The sequence below is a fragment of the Perca fluviatilis genome, chromosome 2, assembly GCF_010015445.1.
Source record: "Perca fluviatilis chromosome 2, GENO_Pfluv_1.0, whole genome shotgun sequence".
In the NCBI taxonomy this organism is placed as follows: Eukaryota; Metazoa; Chordata; class Actinopteri; order Perciformes; family Percidae; genus Perca; species Perca fluviatilis.
Genome location: NC_053113.1, coordinates 17,501 through 30,000, shown reverse-complemented (window position 1 = coordinate 30,000; position 12,500 = coordinate 17,501). Strand labels below are relative to the sequence as shown.

At 37.9% G+C, this 12,500-nt stretch overlaps 1 protein-coding gene across 1 annotated transcript in view; it reads left to right on the top strand.

Annotated features, from left to right (window-relative positions):
* Positions 1 to 12,500, top strand: part of cep43 (centrosomal protein 43) — a 29,338-nt gene that overhangs the window by 6,824 nt on the left and 10,014 nt on the right. Inside the window, exons 4-6 of the mRNA XM_039778457.1 lie at positions 5,425 to 5,466; positions 6,241 to 6,491; positions 12,438 to 12,500. The exon at positions 12,438 to 12,500 is cut by the window's right edge and continues 12 nt beyond it. Of these exons, the coding sequence (XP_039634391.1) occupies positions 5,425 to 5,466; positions 6,241 to 6,491; positions 12,438 to 12,500 (356 nt within the window). The remainder of the gene's footprint in view (positions 1 to 5,424; positions 5,467 to 6,240; positions 6,492 to 12,437) is intronic.

Here is a 12,500-nt window from a genome sequence, read left to right as displayed (position 1 = left end):
ATAGTTACAGTACCAGGCTGATACACAGTCACCATAGTCACAGTACCAGGCTGATACACAGTCACCATAGTTCTAGTACCAGGCTGATACACAGTCACCATAGTTACAGTACCAGGCTGATACACAGTCACCATAGTTACAGTACCAGGCTGATACACAGTCACCATAGTTACAGTACCAGGCTGATACACAGTCACCATAGTCACAGTACCAGGCTGATACACAGTCACCATAGTTACAGTACTAGGCTGATACACAGTCACCATAGTTCTAGTACCAGGCTGATACACAGTCACCATAGTTCTAGTACCAGGCTGATACACAGTCACCATAGTCACAGTACCAGGCTGATACACAGTCACCATAGTCACAGTACCAGGCTGATACACAGTCACCATAGTTACAGTACTAGGCTGATACACAGTCACCATAGTTCTAGTACCAGGCTGATACACAGTCACCATAGTTACAGTACCAGGCTGATACACAGTCACCATAGTCACAGTACCAGGCTGATACACAGTCACCATAGTTACAGTACTAGGCTGATACACAGTCACCATAGTTCTAGTACCAGGCTGATACACAGTCACCATAGTTACAGTACCAGGCTGATACACAGTCACCATAGTTACAGTACCAGGCTGATACACAGTCACCATAGTTCTAGTACCAGGCTGATACACAGTCACCATAGTTACAGTACCAGGCTGATACACAGTCACCATAGTCACAGTACCAGGCTGATACACAGTCACCATAGTTACAGTACCAGGCTGATACAAAGTCACCATAGTTACAGTGCCAGGCTGATACACAGTCACCATAGTTACAGTACCAGGCTGATACACAGTCACCATAGTTACAGTACCAGGCTGATACACAGTCACCATAGTTACAGTACCAGGCTGATACACAGTCACCATAGTTACAGTACCAGGCTGATACACAGTCACCATAGTTACAGTACCGGGCTATTAAAAGCATGTGCATAAGTCAGCATAGTACCAGCTGATACACAGTCACCATAGTTACAAGGTAACAAGCTGATACACAGTCACCATAGTTACAGTACCAGGCTGATACATGCAGTCACCATAGTTACAGTACCAGGCTGATACACAGTCACCATAGTTACAGTACAGGCTGATACAGTAATACCATAGTTACAGTACCAGGCTGATACACAGTCACCATAGTTACAGTACCAGGCTGATACACAGTCAACAATAGTTCTAGAGTAAATTGTACTGATACACGGTCACCATAGTTACAGTACCAGGCTGATACACAGTCACCATAGTTACAGTACCAGGCTGATACACAGTCACCATAGTTACAGTACCAGGCTGATACACAGTCACCATAGTTACAGTACCAGGCTGATACACAGTCACCATAGTTACAGTACCAGGCTGATACAAAGTCACCATAGTTACAGTACCAGGCTGATACACAGTCACCATAGTTACAGTACCAGGCTGATACACAGTCACCATAGTTACGAAATTGTACTGATACAGTCACCATAGTTACAGTACCAGCTTGATACACAGTCACCATAGTTACAGTACCAGGCTGATACACAGTCACCATAGTTACAGTACCAGGCTGATACACAGTCACCATAGTTAAAGTACCAGGCTGATACACAGTCACCATAGTTACAGTACCAGGCTGATACACAGTCACCATAGTTACAGTACCAGGCTGTATACAGTCACCATAGTTAAGTACCGGCGATACACAGTCACCATAGTTACAGTACCAGGCTGATACAGCAGTCACCATAGTTACAGTACCAGGCTGATATACAGTCACCATAGTTACAGTACCAGGCTGATACACAGTCACCATAGTTATAGTACCAGGCTGATACACAGTCACCATAGTTACAGTAACGATAAACAGTCACCATAGTTACAGTACCAGGCTGATAATACAGTCACCATAGTTACAGTACCAGGCTGATACACAGTCACCATAGTTACAGTACCAGGCTGATATACAGTCACCATAGTTATAGTAAGGCTATACACAGTACATAGTTATAGGACTGATACAGTCACCATAGTTACAGTACAGAGGCTGATACACAGTCACCATAGTTCTGAGTACCAGGCTGATACACAGTCACCATAGTTACAGTACCAGGCTGATACACAGTCACCATAGTTACAGTACCAGGCTGATACACAGTCACCATAGTTCTAGTACGGCTGATACACAGTCACCATAGTTACAGTACCGGGCTGATACACAGTCACCATAGTCACAGTACCAGGCTGATACACAGTCACCATAGTTACAGTGCCAGGCTGATACACAGTCACCATAGTTATAGTGCCGAGGCTGATACACAGTCACCATAGTTACAGTACTAGGCTGATACACAGTCACCATAGTTACAGTACCAGGCTGATACACAGTCACCATAGTTACAGTACCAGGCTGATACACAGTCACCATAGTTCTAGTACCAGGCTGATACACAGTCACCATAGTTCTAGTACCAGGCTGATACACAGTCACCATAGTTACAGTACCAGGCTGATACACAGTCACCACAGTTACAGTACCAGGCTGATACACAGTCACCATAGTTCTAGAGTAACCGACTGATACAGTCACCATAGTTACAGTACCAGGCTGATACACAGTCACCATAGTTACAGTACCAGGCTGATACACAGTCACCATAGTTACAGTACCAGGCTGATACACAGTCACCATAGTTACAGTACCAGGCTGATACACAGTCACCATAGTTACAGTACCAGGCTGATACACAGTCACCATAGTTACAGTACTAGGCTGATACACAGTCACCATAGTTACAGTACCATGCTGATACACAGTCACCATAGTTACAGTACCAGGCTGATACACAGTCACCATAGTTACAGTACCAGGCTGATACACAGTCACCACAGTTACAGTACCAGGCTGATACAAAGTCACCATAGTTACAGTACCAGGCTGATACACAGTCACCATAGTTACAGTACCAGGCTGATACACAGTCACCATAGTTCTAGTACCAGGCTGATACACAGTCACCATAGTTCTAGTACCAGGCTGATACACAGTCACCATAGTTACAGTACCAGGCTGATACACAGTCACCATAGTTCTAGTACCAGGCTGATACACAGTCACCATAGTTACAGTACCAGGCTGATACACAGTCACCATAGTTACAGTACCAGGCTGATACACAGTCACCATAGTTACAGTGCCAGGCTGATACAAAGTCACCATAGTTACAGTACCAGGCTGATACACAGTCACCATAGTTACAGTACTAGGCTGATACACAGTCACCATAGTTACAGTACCAGGCTGATACACAGTCACCATAGTTACAGTACCAGGCTGATACACAGTCACCATAGTTCTAGTACCAGGCTGATACACAGTCACCATAGTTCTAGTACCAGGCTGATACACAGTCACCATAGTTCTAGTACCAGGCTGATACACAGTCACCATAGTTACAGTACCAGGCCGATACACAGTCACCATAGTTACAGTACCAGGCCGATACACAGTCACCATAGTTACAGTACCAGGCTGATACACAGTCACCATAGTTACAGTACCAGGCTGATACAAAGTCACCATAGTTACAGTACCAGGCTGATACACAGTCACCATAGTTACAGTACCAGGCTGATACACAGTCACCATAGTTACAGTACCAGGCTGATACACAGTCACCATAGTGACAGTACCAGGCTGATACACAATCACCATAGTTCTAGTACCAGGCTGATACACAGTCACTATAGTTACAGTACCAGGCTGATACACAGTCACCATAGTGACAGTACCAGGCTGATATACAGTCACCATAGTTACAGTACCAGGCTGATACACAGTCACCATTGTTCTAGTACCAGGCTGATACACAGTCACCATAGTTACAGTACCAGGCTGATACACAGTCACCATAGTTCTAGTACCAGGCTGATACACAGTCACCATAGTTACAGTACCAGGCTGATACACAGTCACCATAGTTCTAGTACCAGGCTGATACACAGTCACCATAGTTACAGTACCAGGCTGATATACAGTCACCATAGTTACAGTACCAGGCTGATACACAGTCACCATAGTTACAGTACCAGGCTGATACACAGTCACCATAGTTACAGTACCAGGCTGATACAAAGTCACCATAGTTACAGTACCAGGCTGATACACAGTCACCATAGTTACAGTACCAGGCTGATACACAGTCACCATAGTTACAGTACTAGGCTGATACACAGTCACCATAGTTACAGTACCAGACTGATACACAGTCACCATAGTGACAGTACCAGGCTGATACACAGTCACCATAGTTCTGGTACCAGGCTGATACACAGTCACCATAGTTCTGGTACCAGGCTGATACACAGTCACCATAGTTACAGTACCAGGCTGATACACAGTCACCATAGTTACAGTACCAGGCTGATACACAGTCACCATAGTCACAGTACCAGGCTGATACACAGTCACCATAGTTACAGTACCAGGCTGATACACAGTCACCATAGTTACAGTACCAGGCTGATACACAGTCACCATAGTTACAGTACCAGGCTGATACACAGTCACCATAGTTACAGTACTAGGCTGATACACAGTCACCATAGTTACAGTACCAGGCTGATACACAGTCACCATAGTTACAGTACCAGGCTGATACACAGTCACCATAGTTACAGTACTAGACTGATACACGTCTCCCCAACGTGACGTCATCACCGAATTGCGGGAAAAAAACCCACTAATACCAAAAACGACAAAAACTGGCCTTTAACACTATTTGGAGACATTTTTAACAATGATATACATGTATTGAGTGCTATATGTACCTATTAATCAACAGTGGTGGTTAACCTGCAACATGGGCTTTAAGATGCTGTCAGCTGGGTGTGTACTGTCCCTTTAAGATGGTGCGAGCTGTGAGCTGTGAGCTGTGAGGTGCGAGCTGTGAGGTGCGAGCTGCGAGCTGTGAGCTGTGAGGTGCGAGCTGTGAGGTGCGAGCTGTGAGGTGCGAGCTGCGAGCTGCGAGCTGTGAGCTGTGAGGTGCCAGCCTGTGAGCTGTGAGGTGCCAGCCTGTGTGGTGTGAGCTGTGAGCTGTGAGCTGTGAGCTGTGAGGTGCGAGCCTGTGTGGTGTGAGCTGTGAACTGCGAGCTGTGAACTGTGAGCTGTGAACTGTGAACTGTGAGCTGTGAGGTGCGAGCCTGTGTGGTGTGAGCTGTGAACTGCGAGCTGCGAGCTGTGAGCTGTGAGCTGTGAGCTGTGTGGTGCGAGCTGATAGCTGCTGTGTCCCTGTCCTGTCCTGTCCTGTCCCTGTCCTGTCCCTGTCCTGTCCCTGTCCTGTCCCTGTCCTGTCCTGTCCTGTCCTGTCCCTGTCGTGCACAGATCCCCAGATATAAAGGAACCCAGAGTCACACAGCAGCCAAGGTAACAGCATGCAGAGCTCTATTAATCAGCTTCATGCTTCTCATACTAAGTTTAGGATCCATTTCTGTGTGAAAGGGACACACACACACACACACACACACACACACACACACACACACACACACACACACACACACACACACACACTACACACACACAGACTAAGGAAGCTGTGCGTTGAGCCTCCACAGAAGCGTTAATCAGTCTTAAGGCGTGCATCATGTAGCGTCCTGTTAAAGACTAATCTCACCACATCACTCTTCTGAAGTTTGCTCTGAATCTGAAGTTAAAGCTGAAGCTAAAGCTAAAGCTAAAGCTGAATCTAAAGCTAAAGCTGAAGCTAAAGCTGAAACTAAAGCTGAATCTAAAGCTAAAGCTGAATCTAAAGCTAAAGCTGAATCTGAAGTTAAAGCTGAAGCTAAAGCTGAATCTGAAGTTAAAGCTGAAGCTAAAGCTGAATCTAAAGCTGAATCTAAAGCTAAAGCTGAATCTGAAGTTAAAGCTGAAGCTAAAGCTGAATCTAAAGCTAAAGCTGAATCTAAAGCTAAAGCTGAATCTGAATCTAAAGCTGAATCTAAAGCTAAAGCTGAAGCTAAAGCTGAATCTAAAGCTAAAGCTGAAGCTAAAGCTGAATCTAAAGCTAAAGCTGAATCTGAAGTTAAAGCTGAATCTAAAGCTAAAGCTGAAGCTAAAGCTGAATCTGAATCTGAATCTGAATCTGAAGCTGAATCTGAATCTGCTGTTTCTGGTCTTGTCTTGGTGTGACCCCCCCAGGATCCGGGGGGCGACTCGTCTCTGGGGAAAGCAGACTTCCAGCCGACGGGCTTCAGAATCAGCGAGACGTCTGACAGGAAGAGGGACCAGGACCTAGACCAGGACCAGGACCAGGACCAAGACCAGGACCAGGACCAGGACCAGGACCTGGACCAGGACCTGGACCTGGACCTGGAGGTGGAGGACGATCCCGACGAAGGAGACTCCTTCTTCGATGACCCGCTGCCCAAACCACAGAAAACCTACGGCTGGTGAGGACACCCCAACGTTTCAGCTTTCACAATCAGATTAATCATATCAGAATCAGATTCAATCATATCAGAATCAGATTAATCATATCAGAATCAGATTAATCATATCAGAATCAGTTTTAATCATATCAGAATCAGATTAATCATATCAGAATATTTAATCATATCAGAATCAGATTCAATCATATCGGAATCAGATTAATCATATCAGAATCAGATTAATCATATCAGAATATTTAATCATATCAGAATCAGATTTAATCATATCGGAATCAGATTAATCATATCAGAATATTTAATCATATCAGAATCAGATTCAATCATATCAGAATCAGATTAATCATATCAGAATCAGATTAATCATATCGGAATCAGATTAATCATATCAGAATATTTAATCATATCTGAATCAGATTCAATCATATCAGAATCAGATTAATCATATCAGAATCAGTTTTAATCATATCAGAATCAGATTTAATCATATCAGAATCAGATTAATCATATCAGAATATTTAATCATATCAGAATCAGATTTAATCATATCGGAATCAGATTAATCATATCAGAATCAGTTTTAATCATATCAGAATCAGATTTAATCATATCAGAATCAGATTAATCATATCAGAATATTTAATCATATCAGAATCAGTTTTAATCATATCAGAATCAGTTTTAATCATATCAGAATCAGATTTAATCATATCAGAATCAGTTTTAATCCTATCAGAATCAGTTTTAATCATATCAGAATCAGATTTAATCATATCAGAATCAGTTTTAATCATATCAGAATCAGATTGAATCATATCAGAATCAGTTTTAATCATATCAGAATCAGATTGAATCATATCACAATCAGTTTTAATCATATCAGAATATTTAATCATATCAGAATATTTAATCATATCAGAATCAGATTTAATCATATCAGAATATTTAATCATATCAGAATCAGATTTATTCATATCAGAATATTTAATCATATCAGAATCAGATTTATTCATATCAGAATCATTTTTAATCATATCAGAATATTTAATCATATCACAATCAGATTTAATCATATCACAATCAGATTTAATCATATCTGAATCAGATTTAATCATATTATAATCAGATTAATCATATCAGAATATTTAATCATATCAGAATCAGATTCAATCATATCGGAATCAGATTAATCATATCAGAATCAGATTAATCATATCAGAATATTTAATCATATCAGATTTAATCATATCGGAATCAGATTAATCATATCAGAATATTTAATCATATCAGAATCAGATTCAATCATATCAGAATCAGATTAATCATATCAGAATCAGATTAATCATATCGGAATCAGATTAATCATATCAGAATATTTAATCATATCTGAATCAGATTCAATCATATCAGAATCAGTTTTAATCATATCAGAATCAGATTTAATCATATCAGAATCAGATTTAATCATATCAGAATCAGTTTTAATCATATCAGAATCAGATTTAATCATATCAGAATCAGTTTTAATCATATCAGAATCAGTTTTAATCATATCAGAATCAGATTTAATCATATCAGAATCAGTTTTAATCATATCAGAATCAGATTGAATCATATCAGAATCAGTTTTAATCATATCAGAATCAGATTGAATCATATCACAATCAGTTTTAATCATATCAGAATATTTAATCATATCAGAATATTTAATCATATCAGAATCAGATTTAATCATATCAGAATATTTAATCATATCAGAATCAGATTTATTCATATCAGAATATTTAATCATATCAGAATCAGATTTATTCATATCAGAATCATTTTTAATCATATCAGAATATTTAATCATATCACAATCAGATTTAATCATATCAGAATCAGATTTAATCATATCTGAATCAGATTTAATCATATTATAATCAGATTAATCATATCAGAATATTTAATCATATCAGAATCAGATTCAATCATATCAGAATCAGATTAATCATATCAGAATCAGATTAATCATATCAGAATATTTAATCATATCAGAATCAGATTTAATCATATCGGAATCAGATTAATCATATCAGAATATTTAATCATATCAGAATCAGATTCAATCATATCAGAATCAGATTAATCATATCAGAATCAGATTAATCATATCAGAATATTTAATCATATCAGAATCAGATTTAATCATATCGGAATCAGATTAATCATAAAGAATAGATTAATCATATCTGAATGATTCAATCATATCAGAATCAGATTAATCATATCAGAATAGATTAAATATCAGATCAGATTTAATCATATCAGAATCAGATTAATCATAGAAATTTAATCATATCAGAATCAGTTTTAATCATACAGAATCAGTTTATATATCAGATCAGATTTAATCATATCAGAATCAGATTTAATATATAGTGATTGTATCGATATATATGAATGTTTAAATATAATGATTGAATATATCAGAATCAGTTTTAATCATATAAAAGATTGAATATATCACAATTTTTAATATATAGATATTAATATATCAGATATTTAATAAAGCAGATAATCATATCAGATAGATAAATATCGTGATTATTCATATCAGAATATTTAATCATATCAGAATCAGATTTATTCATATCAGAATCATTTTTAATCATATCAGAATATTTAATCATATCACAATCAGATTTAATCATATCAGAATCAGTTTTAATCATATCAGATTCAGTTTTAATCATATCAGAATCAGATTTAATCATATCAGAATCAGTTTTAATCATATCAGAATCAGATTGAATCATATCAGAATCAGTTTTAATCATATCAGAATCAGATTGAATCATATCACAATCAGTTTTAATCATATCAGAATATTTAATCATATCAGAATATTTAATCATATCAGAATCAGATTTAATCATATCAGAATATTTAATCATATCAGAATCAGATTTAATCATATCAGAATCAGATTTAATCATATCAGAATCAGATTTAATCATATCTGAATCAGATTTAATCATATCAGAATCAGATTTAATCATATCAGAATCAGATTTAATCATATTAGAATCAGATTTAATCATATCAGAATCAGATCTAATCATATTATAATGAGATGTAATCATATTAGAATCAGATTGAATCATATCAGAATCAGATTTAATCATATCAGAATCAGTTTTAATCATATCACAATCATACAGAATCAATAAGAGGCTGCTTAGAGCCCCGTGGCTACCAGAGGGCCCCCAGGCTCCCTCCCTCCCTCTCTCCCTCCTTCCCTCCCTCCCTCTCTCCCTCTCTCCCTCCCTCCCTCCCTCCCTCTCTCCCTCCCTTCTTCTCTACCTCCCTCTCTCCTTCCTTCCTCCCTTCCTTCCTCCCTCCCTCCCTCCCTCTCTCCCTCCCTTCTTCTCTACCTCCCTCTCTCCTTCCTTCCTCCTTCCTTCCTCCTCCTCCTCCCTCCTCCCTCCCTCCCTTCTTCTCTACCTCCCTCTCTCCTTCCTTCCTCCCTCCTCTCCTCCCTCCCTTCCTCACTCCTTCCTTCCTCCCTCCCTTCCTCCCTCCCTCCCTCTCTCCCTCCCTTTCCTCCTCCCTCCCTTCCTCACTCCTTCCTTCCTTCCTCCCTCCCTCCCTCCCTTCCTTCCTCCTTCCTTGTTTCACAATAAAAGCATCCCATTTGGGCTTTTATTGTGAATAAAAAAGGATTTCCAACATGTGCAGTGTCTAAACGTCTCAAAAAAAGCAAAACTGTAATGTAACCCTACAGGACTAATGTTCAGCAGCAGTTAGAGTCACTAAAAGTTCAGTTGTTGCTGCTGATAGACTCAGATTATTATTCTAAGTGTCTGACAACATTATGGGATGGATCCCTACAAAGATAGACCTTTTAGTTAAAGAGTAAGATCCTTTTAGTTTAACATGAAACAGCCCCGAAATCACCATCACCAAACTCCACCAGACTCCATGTAAATAATCAGGACTTTTAGCGTGTATAGAGCCAGCATATCTCCACCAGACTCCATGTAAATAATCAGGACTTTTAGTGTGTATAGAGCCAGCATATCTCCACCAGACTCCATGTAAATAATCAGGACTTTTAGCGTGTATAGAGCCAGCATATCTCCACCAGACTCCATGTAAATAATCAGGACTTTTAGTGTGTATAGATCCAGCATATCTTCACCAGACTCCATGTAAATAATCAGGACTTTTAGCGTGTATAGAGCCAGTATATCTCCACCAGACTCCATGTAAATAATCAGGACTTTTAGCGTGTATAGAGTCAGCATATCTCCACCAGACTCCATGTAAATAATCAGGACTTTTAGTGTGTATAGATCCAGCATATCTCCACCAGACTCCATGTAAATAATCAGGACTTTTAGAGTGTATAGAGCCACCATATCTCCACCAGACTCCATGTAAATAATCAGGACTTTTAGCGTGTATAGAGCCAGCATATCTCCACCAGACTCCATGTAAATAATCAGGACTTTTAGCGTGTATAGAGCCAGCATATCTCCACCAGACTTAATGTAAATAATCAGGACTTTTATCATCGTAAATCACACTTCATTCACCCATTTACATGTGTAGATATGCTGGCTCTATACACGCTAAAAGTCCTGATTATTTACATGGAGTCTGGTGGGTTTAGTGCTAGTGACTTCAGAGCTGTTTCTGGTTAAACAAAAAGGTCTTAAAGAGGTTTTAAAAAGGTCTATCTCTGTAGGGATCCTTTCCATAATGTTGTCAGACACTTAATAGAGAATAGTCAGAATAATAATCTGAGTCTGTCAGCAGCAAAACGAGCACTTTTGTGAAGGTAAATACAAGCTGGACAATTGCCCTATTAACTTACATTGTAGGAAATTACTGGAATCGTTGGGTCTTTTGTAAATTATAGAGTGTGGCCTAGACCTTCTCTATCTGTAAAGTGTCCTGAGATAACTGTTGTTATGATTTGATACTATAAATACAATTGAATCGAATCGTAGCTCGCTTAATACTATGGAGGGAATATTTATTCATAATTCAAATAGTCCAAAGAGAAAACGAAGCAAGATCAAATTAAAAATAGTATTATTTTAATAAAAAAATATTATTATTTTAATTAAAAATTGTATTTTAATTAAAAAATATTATTATTTTAATTAAAAATAGTATTATTTTAATAAAAAAATAGTATTATTTAACTACACTACTAGGAATTTTTAATTTATTTTCTATTTGAGATTTAAATTTAAATATTTCCATTTAAGCTTTTACATTTCACATTTAATTATGGCATGATTTTTCGTAGTAGCTGCTAGTAAAATCTTTAATTAAAAATAATACTATTTTGAATTAAAATAATACTATTTTGAATTAAAATAATACTATCTTTAATTAAAATAATACAATTTTGAATTAAAATAATACTATCTTTAATTAAAATAATACAATTTTGAATTAAAATAATACTATCTTTAATTAAAATAATACTATCTTTAATTAAAATAATACTATTTTTAATTAAAATAATACTATTTTTAATTAAAATAATACTATCTTTAATTAAAATAATACTATTTTTTAATTAAAATAATACTATTTTTAATTAAAATAATAATATTTTTTAATTAAAATACAATTTTTAATTAAAATAATAATATTTTTTAATTAAAATACTATTTTTAATTAAAATAATACTATTTTTAATTTGACCTTGCTTCGTTTTCTCTTTGGACTTTCAATTTGAATTATGAATAAATATTCCCTCCATATAATACTGGACCAATGTCAAAGAATGTTCCCATCAGTCACTTGGACACTAAAACATGGGAAACCAAAGTTTCCCTTTTTAAATGTCTATGTATCTTTTACTATACTTCCTGTTCTTGTTTCCTTATGTCCTACCTGTCCCACCCTGCTTCCTACCTGTCCTGTCTCCTTGCCTGTCCCCGGCAGTGTTGACCCCCTGAGGGAGGAGTGTCTCTCTGGGCCCGTCCTGTCCCACCTGAGGCGAGGCAA